This window comes from Rhinatrema bivittatum, chromosome 13 (assembly GCF_901001135.1).
Source record: "Rhinatrema bivittatum chromosome 13, aRhiBiv1.1, whole genome shotgun sequence".
NCBI lineage: Eukaryota > Metazoa > Chordata > Amphibia > Gymnophiona > Rhinatrematidae > Rhinatrema > Rhinatrema bivittatum.
This window is the reverse complement of record NC_042627.1, coordinates 3,355,968-3,371,231: the sequence shown is the minus strand read 5'-3', so window position 1 is coordinate 3,371,231 and position 15,264 is coordinate 3,355,968. Positions and strand designations below refer to the sequence as shown.

At 40.3% G+C, this 15,264-nt stretch overlaps 1 protein-coding gene across 2 annotated transcripts; it reads right to left on the bottom strand.

The window, feature by feature from the left end:
- Nucleotides 1–6,745: 6,745 nt before the first annotated feature.
- Nucleotides 6,746–14,855, bottom strand: LOC115075162 (olfactory receptor 1019-like). 2 transcript variants are annotated; one of them, XM_029575391.1, is made up of 2 exons: nt 14,845–14,855; nt 6,746–7,758 (listed from the first exon to the last, which is right to left on the bottom strand). In XM_029575391.1, the coding sequence occupies exons 1-2, from the start codon at nt 14,853–14,855 to the stop codon at nt 6,813–6,815; spliced, it is 957 nt and encodes a 318-aa protein (XP_029431251.1). In that variant the 3' UTR covers nt 6,746–6,812. The 2 variants fall into 2 exon arrangements, with proteins under 2 accessions (XP_029431251.1, XP_029431250.1); XM_029575390.1 differs by lacking the exon at nt 14,845–14,855 and having other exon boundaries at nt 6,746–7,783.
- Between the last annotated feature and the right edge of the window lie 409 nt (nt 14,856–15,264).

The following is a 15,264-nucleotide window of genomic DNA, read 5'->3' as shown; positions in this document are numbered from 1 at the left end:
GTCAACCCCGAGGAGCGGGAGTAGAAGGCAGACAGTGAAGAGGCAGAAGGCCCTCTGAGGATCGGATAGCCAGAGATGGGAACAGGACCTCCAAGGAGTGGGTCCCCAAGAGTGTCTCATGCTAGCTGTAGCGGGAATCAGGAACCAACGTCCATAGAGCAAAGAGCAGGAATAAGCAAAGAGGGAACTCCTTGCCAAGTCGATTAGAGCCAGGCCCTGATGGTGCTTAAGAGACCAGGGCTAGTGATGTCATCAAGAGGAGACGCCGCTGAGGTTCCCACCCTAGCATCCTTAAAGGAGGGCCATGGAGTGCATGCACGCGCCTAGGAAGCCCCAGGGGAGACATGGCGGTCGGCGGCATTCTTGCCACCCTGGAAAGTCCTGGAATGGAGCCATGAGGATCAGAAGCAGCTAGCTACAGCCGCGAGTCTTCCCAGAGGAGAGACAGCAGTGACACACAAAGTGAGTAATAGTGGTCGCAGCCATCTGCGACTGACGGTCATAACAGTACCCCCTCTCTTAACGCCCTCCCCGGGGTTTTGGGTTTTCTTGGGTGTGTGGCGTGAAACTGCCTGATTAAATCCTTGTCAAGGATTTTGGCCACAGGCTCCCAGCTGTTTTCTTCAGGCCCAAAGCCCTCCCATGAGAGGAGATCTTTCCATCGTCTTCCATGCTTCCTGATGTCCAAGACATCTTGCATCTGATAAGTAATGTTCACTTCTGATGACAGAGGTTAGGGTTTCGGTGGTTTCTTAGAAAAATCAGACAGTACTAACGGTTTGAGTAGTGAGATGTGGAAGGCATTATGGATTTTAAGAGATACAGGCAGGCGAAGGTTGTAGGTAACTGGGCCTAGCCGACGGAGTACAGGAAATGGCCCAATGTATCTGAGGTGAAGCAAGCCGATGGCAGTTTTAGACGAATAAAGGAAGTGCTGAACCACACTTTGTCTCCTGGGTTAAATTGCGGAGCTTCTTGATGATGTGCATCGTAAAACTTTATAGATCTTTGGGCTGCTTGCTGGAGAAGTAGCTTAGTGTGATCCCAGAGTTGATGCAGCTCTTGTGCGGGGGCCTGTGTCCCTGGAGACGGTACTGACAGACACAGCGGAAGAGGAGGCAGCGGCTGGCATCCATAGACCACCTGAAGGGGTGAAGACCTGGTGGCTGCGGACTGATGGGAGTTTAAAGCTAACTCAGCCCACAGCAGAAGATCAGACCAGAAACAGTATTTATCAGCATAGAAGGCAAGCACATGGCTGATGTAAGGTACTGATAGACCCCTTCCAGTAGAATTGAAGAATGAATAATTATTTGCTGGGGTCAGGCATGTATCATCTCTTGCAGGTTCAAAGTAGAGTTCATGTCATATTCATAAGAGGCCTTGTCAGTAATTGCAGTAGGCAGAGCAAATGTCCAGTGACAAATCTCTGTGGCTGTGAAGCTGGCTAAAAGCATATAGGTTGTAGTTATCATTACAGAAACAACTGAAAAGTTTGATATTTTGGGCATCTCGGGTCAAAGTAGTTGTTTGCTGTTGATGGGTTGCAAAATTTAGTAGATAATTTACAGATCTTGGCTTTTCGTGATGACTTCTTTGGCAGCAGGTGTGGAAAGTGTGGAAAGTTATAATTAATAGCAGCTTAAGTTTTGACAATGCTGTTAAAAAGTACAATGCGATGTGAAATTATTTTGTCTATGTGATAGGTGTTGCGTCCATCTGACGCAGACGGCTGTGACCTCTCATGCTCACCTATTTTTTCCCTGTCCCGTTAATCATTGGGAGAATGGCGGCCTCCGCCAACCAACGCCGACCTCCGCGGCATCCACAGCATGGCGTGGGTGCTGACGATTGACATCTTACTTCCGGAATTACCTAGACGTGCGCACACAGGGCCTCCTTTTGTATATGTCATGGCAGGAACCTCATGGGCATCCCTTCCCGATGACGTCAGCCTGCTGGTATACTTAAGCTCACCAGCCCACTGCTAAGACGAGTTAGCAAAGAGTTCTCTCATTGTTAAATCCACTCCACCAGGATCTCTGTTCCAGTATCTCCTCGTGGCATTCGGACGCTCCAGGTACTTGCTCCATGGGGGCCCTTCCATGTCTCGGCTATCTGCTCCTCGGAGGGCCTCTCTGCCTTGGAATTCCTAAACTCGTTCCTCGGGTGCCTGATCTGGAACTTCCTACAGTGAGTACCTTCTTCAATTCCTACGATTTCTACATGATGAAGTCTCCATGGTGAACCCTGTGCCTTGGGCCACTACCGTTCTTCAGTGCATCGCTTCTACCTATCCTGAGCTACAGGTTTCTGTTGCAACACGGAAGATCCTCTGCTTGGTTCCTGTATCTAGACCTCTGCTACCTTGACATCTACAGTACAGTTATCTTCGGCGTACCCCACATTGCAGGCCACTTCCAGATCTGCACACAGAGGTATCTCCTCCAGACTACAGGAATCTCCTGGTGTACCCTGCACTGTGGGCCACTATGGATCTTCTCATCTACAGTATCACCCTGAGTATACGTGCTCAAGAACTATCTTTTGCATCTTCCACTCTTCAGGTTATGCATTATGTTTTTCTCCCTAATAAAGTCTCTCTCACAGCTGTGTCCTACGTCGCTGAGACCACACCCACCGATGGTGAGGCCCATGGGGTTCCTCCCTGTGGGCAGAGACATCACGCATCTCAGCCCAGGGTTCACAAATTCCCTCAAAACCATAACAATAGGGTGCTGGGCTGAAATCAGGATACACCCCCATAGGAGCAAGGACTGCAAGGCTGGACAGGCAAGATGAGGCTTGGCTGGGCAGGCAGGAAATTCCGAAGTAGGCTGCAAGACAAGGTACAAAGTAAGAGCAGGCCTGAAGGTCACAAAGCATGGAGTTGTCAGGTAAAAGAGCCCAGGGTGACTTCATGAAGATGCATCAAGATAATGGCAAACCTGGACAAAACAGGGCTGAGGCTTGAGCCTGGTGTAACCAGTGAGAAGATGCTTTTCAAGAGTATAGGCAAGGTCCATTGAGGATACCTGCTGGTGGTAAGTAATCACTGCAGGCAGAATCAGAGTACAGTGAAACTGCACAGCAGGTAAAACTATAAGTTTGTTGATTAGAACAATTCACATTTAATCAAGTTCATGTGTAAAGCTTAGATGTCAGATATTAGCATGGGTATTCAAACTCATTTCTAATAGATTCAGATTTAATGTATTTTAATATTGCCAGCAGAGCAGAGCAATCTTGTTTCTTTATCTTTTAATCAGTCTAAGCCAATTTAGTTTATCCTCTGGTTGGTCAATAAAGATGTTTTTACATTGGTTAGTTTCTTTAATATAGATTTCTGTCCATTATCACATAATATAATCAGTACTAAACTTTAAATATATTCTACAGTGTATAGATTGTCCATACATTATAAAAAAAAATTCAAAGCTATTTTAGAATAATATAATAATAAAAATATTGGAATGACATGTGTCCACTTGTCTAATAATTGATTACAATAGTTTACCAAGATCATAATTAAATAAAATTCAAAATTTTGTCATTTATTTATTTAAAAGTTTTTATATACCATCATTAAGTTATTTACCATCATAACGGTTTACAATAGGGCACATAAAACAAAGAGAATATAGAACATACTTTTCATAGAGGGCGCCATTATTATTCGGTAACAAAAAACACATTAAGTATAATATGGATTATGACATTGAATTTACATTAATGAAATTCTCATGGGAGATTATATGTTTTATTGCTATTCAGCCTATCAGTTTGACTACAATTATCAGAGGGATAAAATAATTTCCAGGTAGTATCTGGAGATTGTTTGCTGAGTGCTTGTCATATTTCAAGATTATATAATATATGAAAAATATTTAAGCACATTTAAATTTAATTTGCATTTCTTTTGGAGAAAAGTGCATATTTGGATGTATTAGTCTTGGAAAGAGATTTTGTGATTAATTTAATATCATAAGAGAGAGATCTTTTAAAGTTCTAACAAGCATAACTGTCATACAGTATAATATTAGTTTGCATACTGTTTATAAATCCTTTGCTGATATACTTGTATGTAGAATAACTAAAATCTTTTTGCCAAATTAAACATAAGAACATAAGAAAATGCCATACTGGGTCAGACCAAGGGTCCATCAAGCCCAGCATCCTGTTTCCAACAGTGGCCAATCCAGGCCATAAGAACCTGGCAAGTACCCAAAAACTAAGTCTATTCCATGTAACCATTGCTAATGTCAGTGGCTATTCTCTAAGTGAACTTAATAGCAGGTAATGGACTTCTCCTCCAAGAACTTATCCAATCCTTTTTTAAACACAGCTATACTAACTGCATTAACCACATCCTCTGGCAACAAATTCCAGAGTTTAATTGTGTGCTGAGTAAAAAAGACCTTTCTCCGATTAGTTTTAAATGTGCCCCATGCTAACTTCATGGAGTGCCCCCTAGTCTTTCTACTATCTGAAAGAGTAAATAACCGATTCACATCTACCCGTTCTAGACCTCTCATGATTTTAAACACCTCTATCATATCCCCCCTCAGCCGTCTCTTCTCCAAGCTGAAAAGTCCTAACCTCTTTAGTCTTTCCTCGTTGGGAAGTTGTTCCATTCCCCTTATCATTTTGGTCGCCCTTCTCTGTACCTTCTCCATCGCAACTATATCTTTTTTGAGATGCGGCGACCAGAATTGTACACAGTATTCAAGGTGCAGCCTCACCATGGAGCGATACAGAGGCATTATGACATTTTCTGTTTTATTCACCATTCCCTTTCTAATAATTCCCAACATTCTGTTTATATATATATTATATATATATATATTTATATATTTTTCTTTTAAAATCACTATATTGTTTTATTTTTATTCAATGCATAAAGAAATAAAAATAATTTAGTGTTTCTTTACCATTTACACCAGGGCTAATGATGAAAGTAAGGTTTCTTTTTGTATAAACAAATTTTTAAAACACAGGAGTATAACATGGGTAGCAGCCCTTGCCTCTTAAATATCTGAGTACAATTACAAACAAATTAAGTAAACATCTAGGAAAGAAAAGATTTCTAGCATGTCTACACAAGTCAAAACAAGAACTGATTTACTGTACAATGGGATGCACACCGACCATGATGTCATGTTTAAAAATATTTTTAAAAATGTATACTAACTTTTGTCCTTTGCATAAACAAATTCTCTTCACTAATGCATTTATATATTCTATTCCCCACATATTTTTTTTTAATGGGAAGAAAAACATTTTGCAGTCTGGTTACTAAATATTAAGAATATTATTTTATTAATCAATTATCAATTCATGGCTGGAATTCTAGATACTAAAAGTAATTTGTAAAAATGCCAGGTTATTTTATTAATATAAACAAGGAAATGACAGTTTCCCTAAATCTAAATAAAAAACAGTAAAACAAACAATCCCATATGTTCATCAAAATGGTATAAATTTCATATGAATAATGCCCACGATGGAAAGGGTATGGTTATGGTAATTTTTAATTTACTGCAATGTGCATTAAATTTATCACACCTGTAATATTTTCACCACAGCTTGTGAAGTACCCAGACAGGCATTTCCTTCTTTTGGGCTGCTCAAATAACATAAAATCTTCACTGATGTGTATTGTAGAGATGTGCGAAGCCCTAACCTTTTGGTTCGGGCTTTGTTTTTGGCCCACCATGGGAAATTTCATATTTCCCGTGGTTCGGGCCTTTTAAATTCGGAGGGACCTGAATTTCAGATTAGTGTGCACTAGACAATTTTTTAAGATGGCGCCGGCCGTCCATTGCTCCTACCGTGTGATAGGGACTGGCCAATGGCACCAATAGCCCCTGTCACATGGTAAGGGCAAAGGGCCACCGGCGCCATTTTGTTTACTGGCAGCCGATGGCCTGAGAGCGGGAGATCACTCCTGGGACCCCTGCTGGATCACCAGGGACTTTAGGCAAGTTTTTGGGGGGTCATGAGGGTGGGAGATTATAAATAATTAAATCTGAAGGATCAGGGTGGCTTTTTTTTTCAGATTGGGACAGCCAAAAAAAAAAACGGTCAGTACCGCGAGAAACGAAATTTCCCGCGGTTTTACAAAAACAAAACCGGAAACGATTACCAGTATGATACACATCTCTAACTCCCATTACTGTGTGCTAACATTTCTATGCACATCCCTGGTGTATTGTGCTGTCCATACTTCTGCCTGTGCATATAAAACTGACTCCAAAACCCTAGACCATGACCAAAATCTCAACTTGAGTTATTAGATGGCCCTCCTATATTGGTATAAATAGATGACTACTATGTGTGCTACCCCAAAGGTTCTCTCTCTCTTCTCTCTCTCAGACTTGTGATATTTATCACAAATCACATTTTGGGCATATTGCACAGCTCAACTCCAGGAATAAACGTGTAATTATTTCCATTATTAACATGTGCGATAATCTGCGTATGCAATGTTAAACACCCCTCATTTTTCATAAACTCCACCCAAACTCCTCCCCTTTGACTATATTTTCATAATTTGCATATGTATTATGTGATGCAAAAAATAACACATGCATTATGGCGCTTGTCATAATGTCATAACAGATTTTAATGAATGACTCTGTTAAATAGATAAGTTACATAAAATGTGTCTCACCCTTTACTCTCTGTGATACATACACAAGTCATACTGAAAACTTTATATTAAGGATAAAACACCTATGCAATGCACTGTTCAGGATACACAAATTGTGCAGTGTAATTTAATATTAATAAATCTCTCTATCATAGAAAGATTAGTGTGGCAAAACTGATTTAAGAATATTAACTTTCCAATGCATGAGTTTCTTCAGGGCTTCTTTTACATCTTTGTTCCTCATACTGTAAATCAGGGGGTTTAACATGGGAATTACAACCATGTAAAACACAGATGCCACTCTGTCCTGATCTAAGCTGTACTGTGAACTGGGCCGCATGTACATGAACATTATAGTGCCATAGAACAAAGTAACACAGAGAAAGTGGGAGGCACAGGTATTGAAGGCCTTCAGCCTCCCCTCTGCAGAGCGCATCCTCAGGATGGAGGAGAGAATGTAAGCATAAGAGAGCAGTATGGTCAGGAGGGTGCCCACCTGAATACTGCCAGAAAAGACAAATAGAAAGATTTCATTCAGTAAAGTATTGGAGCAGGAAAGCTTTAACAGGACTGGGAGGTCACAGAAGAAATGAGTGATGTGATTGGATCTACAGAAGGACAGACTGAAGGTACTGACTGTGTGTATCAGGGCATTGAGGAAGCCACCAGTATAGGCACTGGTTACCAAACAAATGCAAACCTTGTTTGTCATTACAACCGTATAAAGCAGCGGGTTGCATATGGCGACATAGCGATCATAAGACATAATGGCAAGAATCAATGCCTCTGACCCTCCCATTCCAGCAGAAAAAAACATTTGAGCTGCACAGCCAAAGAAAGAAATTACTTTTTTTTCTGATAGGAAATTGATTAATGTTTGAGGGACAATAATTGTGGAAAAGCAGAGATCTACAAAGGACAGGTGCCTGAGGAAGAAGTACATGGCAGTCTGAAGATGAGGATCTACAGTAATGATTAAAAGCATACTCAGATTTCCCACCACAGTTATTATATAAACCAATAAAAATAAAATGAAGAGCAGAATCTGCAACTCTGGATCATCGGTGAGTCCTAAGAGAATAAACTCCGTCACTGAAGACTGATTCCTGATGTCCATAGGTTGATTGAACATTTTGTCCTAAAATAAGAAGTGAAAGAAAAATGCAATATTTCACTCTTCTTTTGTAAGATAGAAAATCATTAACAAATAAATTAACAAATACATACACAAACAGACATGAAATGAACAGGTATATCTCTTTACATTTTTTAAATAATTACATTTTAATGGGTTATTTCGGATGTCTGTGTTTAACTGAAAACAACCAAAAAATAAACCGTGTACTAGTTTTAAATTTAATATAGCACCTATGACGCCAAACAGCTTTTGTAAGACCCTCTATTCACGGGCAGACTTTTTATGTGTACAGCTCGTTTTTCATAGGGGTCACTATTACTTTAATCATGGTAATCCATAAACTCGATTTTTCATTTTTTAAAGTTTTTTTTTAAAACAATTCCCAAAATCATGAGAGGTCTAGAACGGGTAGATGTGAATTGATTATTTACACTTTCGAATAATAGAAAGACTAGGGGGCACTCCATGAAGTTAGCATGGGGCACATTTAAAACTAATCGGAGAAAGTTCTTTTTTACTCAGCACACAATTAAACTCTGGAATTTGTTGCCAGAGGATGTGGTTAATGCAGTTAGTATAGCTGTGTTTAAAAAAGGATTGGATAAGTTCTTGGAGGAGAAGTCCATTACCTGCTATTAAGTTCACGGAGGGGTAGATTTTAAAAAGCATTTACTCGAGCAAAACTGGTTTTTGCCTCTACAGCCAACTTCTTTTCAAATTCTCTCTTAGCCTGTCTTATCAATGTCTTACATTTAACTTGCCAATGTTTATGCTTTATCCTATTTTCTTCTGTTGGATCCTTCTTCCAATTTTTGAATGACCTTCTTCCAATTTTTGCGGCTCTGTGCTGCTGTATAGTCAGATATGATAACCAGCTGTGTAGCCTGTGATATTTAAAATGAAGGTAATGAATTTCTTTTGCTGTTTATCACTGTTTTTTAGAATCCGTCTGAAACGGCATCAAGGAAATATCACAGCTGGAAGGACAACTGACTGGAGCTTGTAAAAGTTGAATGTTTTTGCAAACAGTCTGCGAGCTGTGAGCCGTGTGCCGTGAGGCTTCAATATATGCTTTATCCGTTATTGTCACGGTTAATACCACGATACCTTAATCAGTGTATCAACTGTAAAGCTTGATTGATGTCACAAGTATCACGGCTGTTCTAGCCTGTTGAAACTAAATAATGCTCCATATGTCCCAACTGTATAGGTTTCAACCAACCCGACAGCGGCCGGTGTTTCGCTGCTAACTGCAGCTTCGTCAGGGGTGGTAATCTATAAACATAAAAATTGTATATCAAGCCATGAGTGACGTGTACCGAAAATTAAATATACTTAGCTTAGATGCTCTAGTTGAGCCAACCTCTTCTTCTAGGATGACAGGTCTCACAATAGTTGTCAAAAACGGCGGGACAGAGACCGCTGTGCACAGGCATTGAAAATGAAATAGCCCGCGGAAAAGGCCAACGTGATGACGTAGAAACAACGTTATTGGCATGACAACGTATCAACTCAATGGAACAGCAACGCTGGAAAAGAAAGTTCCCACTGTGAATATTAAACGGCATTAATTGCTGTTTAAGCAATAGGTGAAAAAACACTTCTATGCCAGCCATGTGTGCCTGTTCACACTATAAGCTGCCCATAGGTATCTTCAAAGAAACACTTGTAATTCTAAAGTCGAATTAAGACCTGTAGGATGTACACTATTCAAAAAATGAATCCAGCGTTGTTCTTCTTGCATTTTTACTGCATTTTTACTGCAGGTTGAAATTACATTAAACAGGTGTAGGGTATGGGGCTAGAAGGAACAAGAGTGATAGCGAGGAGCTAGCAAACAAGTGCAAAAATAGGTAAACAATGTAAACAATGTAACAAGTGACAAAACCTGGTAAATAATGTAAAAATGGTAAAACAATGGTAAACAATGTAAAAATGATAAAAGGGATGGAAAAAGGCTAAATATATTAGTTCTCTTTAGCTTAGAGAAGAGATGGCTGAGATTTATAAAATCATGCATGGATTAGAATAGATAAATAGGGAATAATTATTTAAGCTTTCAAACAACACTAGGACTAGAGTACCCGCCATGAAACTAGCAACTGACAGATTTATAACAAATCATAGAAAGTAATTTTTCAGTCAGCACAAAACAGATTCCATTGCTTGATTGTTCAATACACATTCAAGAATAAAATCTGTTGCCAGAGGATGTGATCAAAGCAACTAACATACAGGGTCATTTATCAACTCGCGTTATAGTGTTTTCACATGTGTTAAGACATTTTCGATGTTACCTACGTAGAGAGTCCATCAACCTTGGTTGAGAGAACATTGTTCAAATGTCATCGTTGTCTGAGTTTCCTCACTCCAAAGGACATCAAATCTTCACAAGAGTGTACTGTTCTGTTCGTATGTCTCACTTTGCATGTAAAAGTGGCCCCTAACCCATGCACTACTACGTAAACCTCACCTTGAGTTACTAACTCGGCCTCCTATAGTAGCATAAATTGCTAACTACTACGAGGGCCTTGTAGATAGTCAGTCTCTTTCTCTTTCCCTCTCTTTCTCTCTCTCTCTCAGCACTTTGCAGGTAGAAAAATGCAATTATGTTGGTATGCGCAAAAGGTTAACACACTTTGCAGTAATACCTGTGCTAAAATAACACACATTGTAATAAGAACATAAGAACATAAGAAATTGCCATGCTGGGTCAGACCAAGGGTCCATCAAGCCCAGCATCCTGTTTCCAACAGAGGCCAAAAACCAGGCCACAAGAACCTGGCAATTACCCAAACACTAAGAAGAACCCATGCTACTGATGCAATTAATAGCAGTGGCTATTCCCTAAGTATAATTGATTAATAGCCATTAATGGACTTCTCCTCCAAGAACGTATCCAAACCTTTTTTGAACCCAGCTACACCAACTGCACTAACCACATCCTCTGGCAACAAATTCCAGAGCTTTATTGTGCGTTGAGTGAAAAAGAATTTTCTCCGATTAGTCTTAAATGTGTTACTTGCTAACTTCATGGAATGCCCCCTAGTCCTTCTATTATTCGAAAGTGTAAATAACCGAGTCACATCTACTCGTTCAAGACCTCTCATGATCTTAAGGACCTCTATCCCCCCTCAGCTGTCTCTTCTCCAAGCTGAACAGCCCTAACCTCTTCTGCCTTTCCTCATAGGGGAGCTGTTCCATCCCCTTTATCATTTTGGTTGCCCTTCTCTTTACCTTCTCCATCGCAACAATATATTTTTTGAGATGCAGCGACCAGAATTGTACACAGTATTCAAGGTGCGGTCTCACCATGGAGCGATACAGAGGCATTATGACATTTTCCGTTCTATTAACCATTCCCTTCCTAATAATTCCTAACATTCTGTTTGCTTTTTTGACTGCTGCAGCACACTGAGCTGATGATTTTAAAGTATTATCCATTATGATGCCTAGATCTTTTTCCTGGGTGGTAGCTCCTAATATGGAACCTAACATCGTGTAACTACAGCAATGGTTATTTTTCCCTATATGCAACACCTTGCACTTGTCCACGTTAAATTTCATCTGCCATTTGGATGCCCAATCTTCCAGTCTTGCAAGGTCCTCCTGTAATGTATCACAGTCTGCCTGTGATTTAACTACTCTGAATAATTTTGTATCATCCGCAAATTTGATAACCTCACTCGTCGTATTCCTTTCCAGATCATTTATATATATATTGAAAAGCACCAGTCCAAGTACAGATCCCTGAGGCACTCCACTGTTTACCCTTTTCCACTGAGAAAATTGACCATTTAATCCTACTCTCTGTTTCCTGTCTTTTAACCAGTTTGTAATCCACGAAAGGACATCGCCTCCTATCCCATGACTTTTTAGTTTTCGTAGAAGCCTCTCATGAGGGACTTTGTCAAACGCTTTCTGAAAATCCAAATACACTACATCGACCGGTTCACCCTTATCCACATGTTTATTAACCCCTTCAAAAAAATGAAGCATGGGGCATGTTTTAGGCTATTACTCTAAAACATGCCCCTTTTTATATTTACTGCTTTTTGATAAATCCTGGCCAAAGTGGGGTTCAAAAGAAGACTGGATAATCTTCTGTAAGAAAACTCCATAAACAGTTACTTGCCACGTATACTTGGGAAAGGCAGCATGCTTATCCTTGGGAGTGAGATACAAGAAATAGTTCAGCAGAAGGGATCTGATCTGGACTGGCCGCTGTCAGTGACAAGATGATGTGCTCAGTGGACCTTGATCTGACCCAGCATGGCACTTCTTATGTTCTTGTGTTCTTAAATAAAACAAATAATGATCACAGTTTTGGAAAATCTTAGATTCAGTCTGTATATCTAGTCCAGGTCAGTTCACAGTAATTCCTTTTCCTAGGCAAACACAGACAAGGCTTGTGACACAACTTGAATTTAAAAATCAATACAATTTATTACATTTTTTTCAAATACAATCCTAAATATCCTATAAATTGTAACATTTCCTAAGAACATCTCACCTCATAAAGAAAATGTTACAATTCTCTTTTAACTTAACAGCAGTGAATAACTACACTTTATATAGTTTCTTGAATTTCAAATATTCCCCCATCAATATAAGATCTTTTGAAAGGCAATGCCACAGACTTGTCCTCTTGATAAAATATGCCCTCATTTGTGTATCAAACAAAAGCATATCTCCAATAATGGAGGCACAGTTAGTTATAGATCCTGGGATGAACAGGGGCACCTTTATCCTTCTCACAAATATCACGAGCCTAATCCATACATCACTTTATGAAGTAGTGTTTAAGCTTTCACCCCAGTACTTGACATTACTGGCTACTAGAGGAAGTGTTTGAAACATGATCAGACAACTTTGTTGCTTCTCCCGACTTCATCCTGGCCCTGGGTAAGGTAGCCCAATTTTCAAAGACAAGAACATCTGCGCATGCTTTTAACAGTTGATTTTCCACAAAATTTCAAAGGAAAAGTACACCAACAGGTAGATTTTAAAATCCCTACGCGCATGAATCTCGGGGTTTACATGCAAGGCTGGGCCTTGTGTGTGCCACGCAAATTTTCAAAGGGGCCTGGCCACGCACGCAAGCCACAGTACATGCACAGGTGCTGGGCTTTTTCGAAAGGGTAGGCCAAGAGCATTATGGGCAGAGAGGGATGGGGTGGGGTAGGGTGGGGCAGGATAGAGGCCATTAGTCACTGTCCCAGGGAAGCACAAGCCGGCACGCATAAATTACTTCTGCTCCCGAGGAGCAGCAAATAATAATAAAAGTAAGGCCAGGGAGATGAGTTTTAGGGGGTTGTCAGGACAAGGGAAGGAGAAGAAAGGTTAGGCAGGGGGGTTAGGGAAGTTCCCTCCCAGTCCGCTTTTGCCAGTACTAAAAAGGTTTATGCAAGATTCCTGCCAGTGTCCTCTGTACCCTAAGCCAGTGCCACAGGGATCTTTCGGAGGTTTGATCCCAGAGCATGGCATTATATACCGTGCATTTGCGTGTGATATCAAATCCTGTGTTGAGAGATTAAATTCAGAGAAGACAATTTAAAGGTTAAACCACTCTTTAATAAAAATTGTGGTTGGGAGGAAGTCCCATTGATTAAAGTTGTAACCTGACAAAATGGAGGCTTTATGGAAGCTCTGGAATTTGTTGCCAGAGGATGTGGTTAGTGCAGTTGGTGTAGCTGGGTTCAAAAAAAGGTTTGGATAAGTTCTTCAGTCTAAATGTGGAAACTGCCCCAAACATGTCCCTGGGAGCTTCTTCTCCAATCTGACTAAAATACCATGTGCTATGAAACCATCAGGTATATTTTTAGCAACAGTGAAGGACAATTTGTTCTCCCTACGTAAAAGAAGCTGCAAATACATGTTTATGTTCAGTAGGCACAAAATTACAGATCAGAGAACCCCTTATAATGTTTTTCTTTTCTGTTCTGGATGGAGCTCTAACAGCTCCATCCAGAACAGTTGGAATTAGTTAACACTAACAGTACAAATTCTCACAACGTGAGTGGATTCTTCTCTCTATGCTATTAGTTATAGCAGTGATAAGTTCAGCTTCCATTTGTATCCAGACCAGATCCTAAAGCTTTTTCCAATTTCATTACTAAATATACAAACAGCCACATCTGTGGTGGAACATCAGGCTACATATTTTGATGCCATCACAACATGACAAGCTTGGGAAAGGAAAGAGGTAATCAATAGTTTTGCAGTACCATCCCATAATAGTAATATTTGTTTAAACTGTTGACGATTTAAGTGCAGAACATATCAGACCAAGAAAATATTTTAATATTTTATGCTAATATTCCATAGTCTATTCTGCATGTAAAATAATATCAACAAAATTATATAATTTAGTCTTTGCTTATGCTCATGACAATAAACAAGAAAATGCATTGTCTTCAGTTACCTGTGTGTTGTACTTCTGACCCAGATGAGTTCACCTGTGGATGGGTAACAGAGCTTAAAAGATTTTTGGTCACCTCTGGGACATGGTCCCTGATGCACTTCAGAGCTCAGTTGGGAAATGCATTAATCAGACATAATGTGATTGTAAACCCTTCCTCAAAGTCAACTTCAGCTATATGACTGGACTATAAACAAAAGATAAAAACCAGATCCCAGTCTCAGTGACTGTAGTTTACTCTGTGGATATAACAAGGGAGAAAAGGCACATCATCCATGCTCAAGATTATTTAAAACAAATTAGATAAACTCAGATAGGATAAAACCTGTAAAGAACTTCTTATTGTACCGGCCCTTTACAGGAAGCTAGGACCAGCAGAGGCAGCACTGATAGTGCTATAACCAGAACAATTCTCCCTTGCGGAGAATCCATGATCTTCCTGTTTCTAGAAGATACCACAGCTGGGATGTGTAACACCCCTTACCTCCCCACAACTCTTCCAAAATAGCTTCCTGCACCATGCTGAATCTAGTGGCCCTGACTACAAGGTAGATTATAAACCCTGAGTCTTAACAGGCCCTGCAGTTGGGGCTTCCTTTGGCATGGGCTGATGACATCATCATTACCTTGAACCCAGCCAGCATCTCACAATAGGTACTCTTGTGGATTGCTCTGTCTAGGTGCTGTCTTCACTCTTTTTCCTGACTCCTGTTCCTGTTTGTTTGCCTGTCTGATTGCTGTGTTCACTAGGGATGTGCATCCGTTTGCGATGAAATAGGAAATAGAGATGATATTTCCTTTTTCATCGTGTTTCGGGATGGTGACAAAATGATAAGAAAACCCACGAAATTTTGTGTGGTTTTCTTATCATATTTTGGGGGGGGGGGGGGGGAGAAAGGGTACATTAAAAACAAACAAACCCTAAATCCACCCAAACCCTTCAAATTTAATTAATTGCAACCCCCCATTCTCCCGACCCCCCAAGACTTGCCCAACTCACCCCAAGACATCAAATGTCCCTGGTGGTCCAGTGGGGTCCCGGGAGCGATCTCC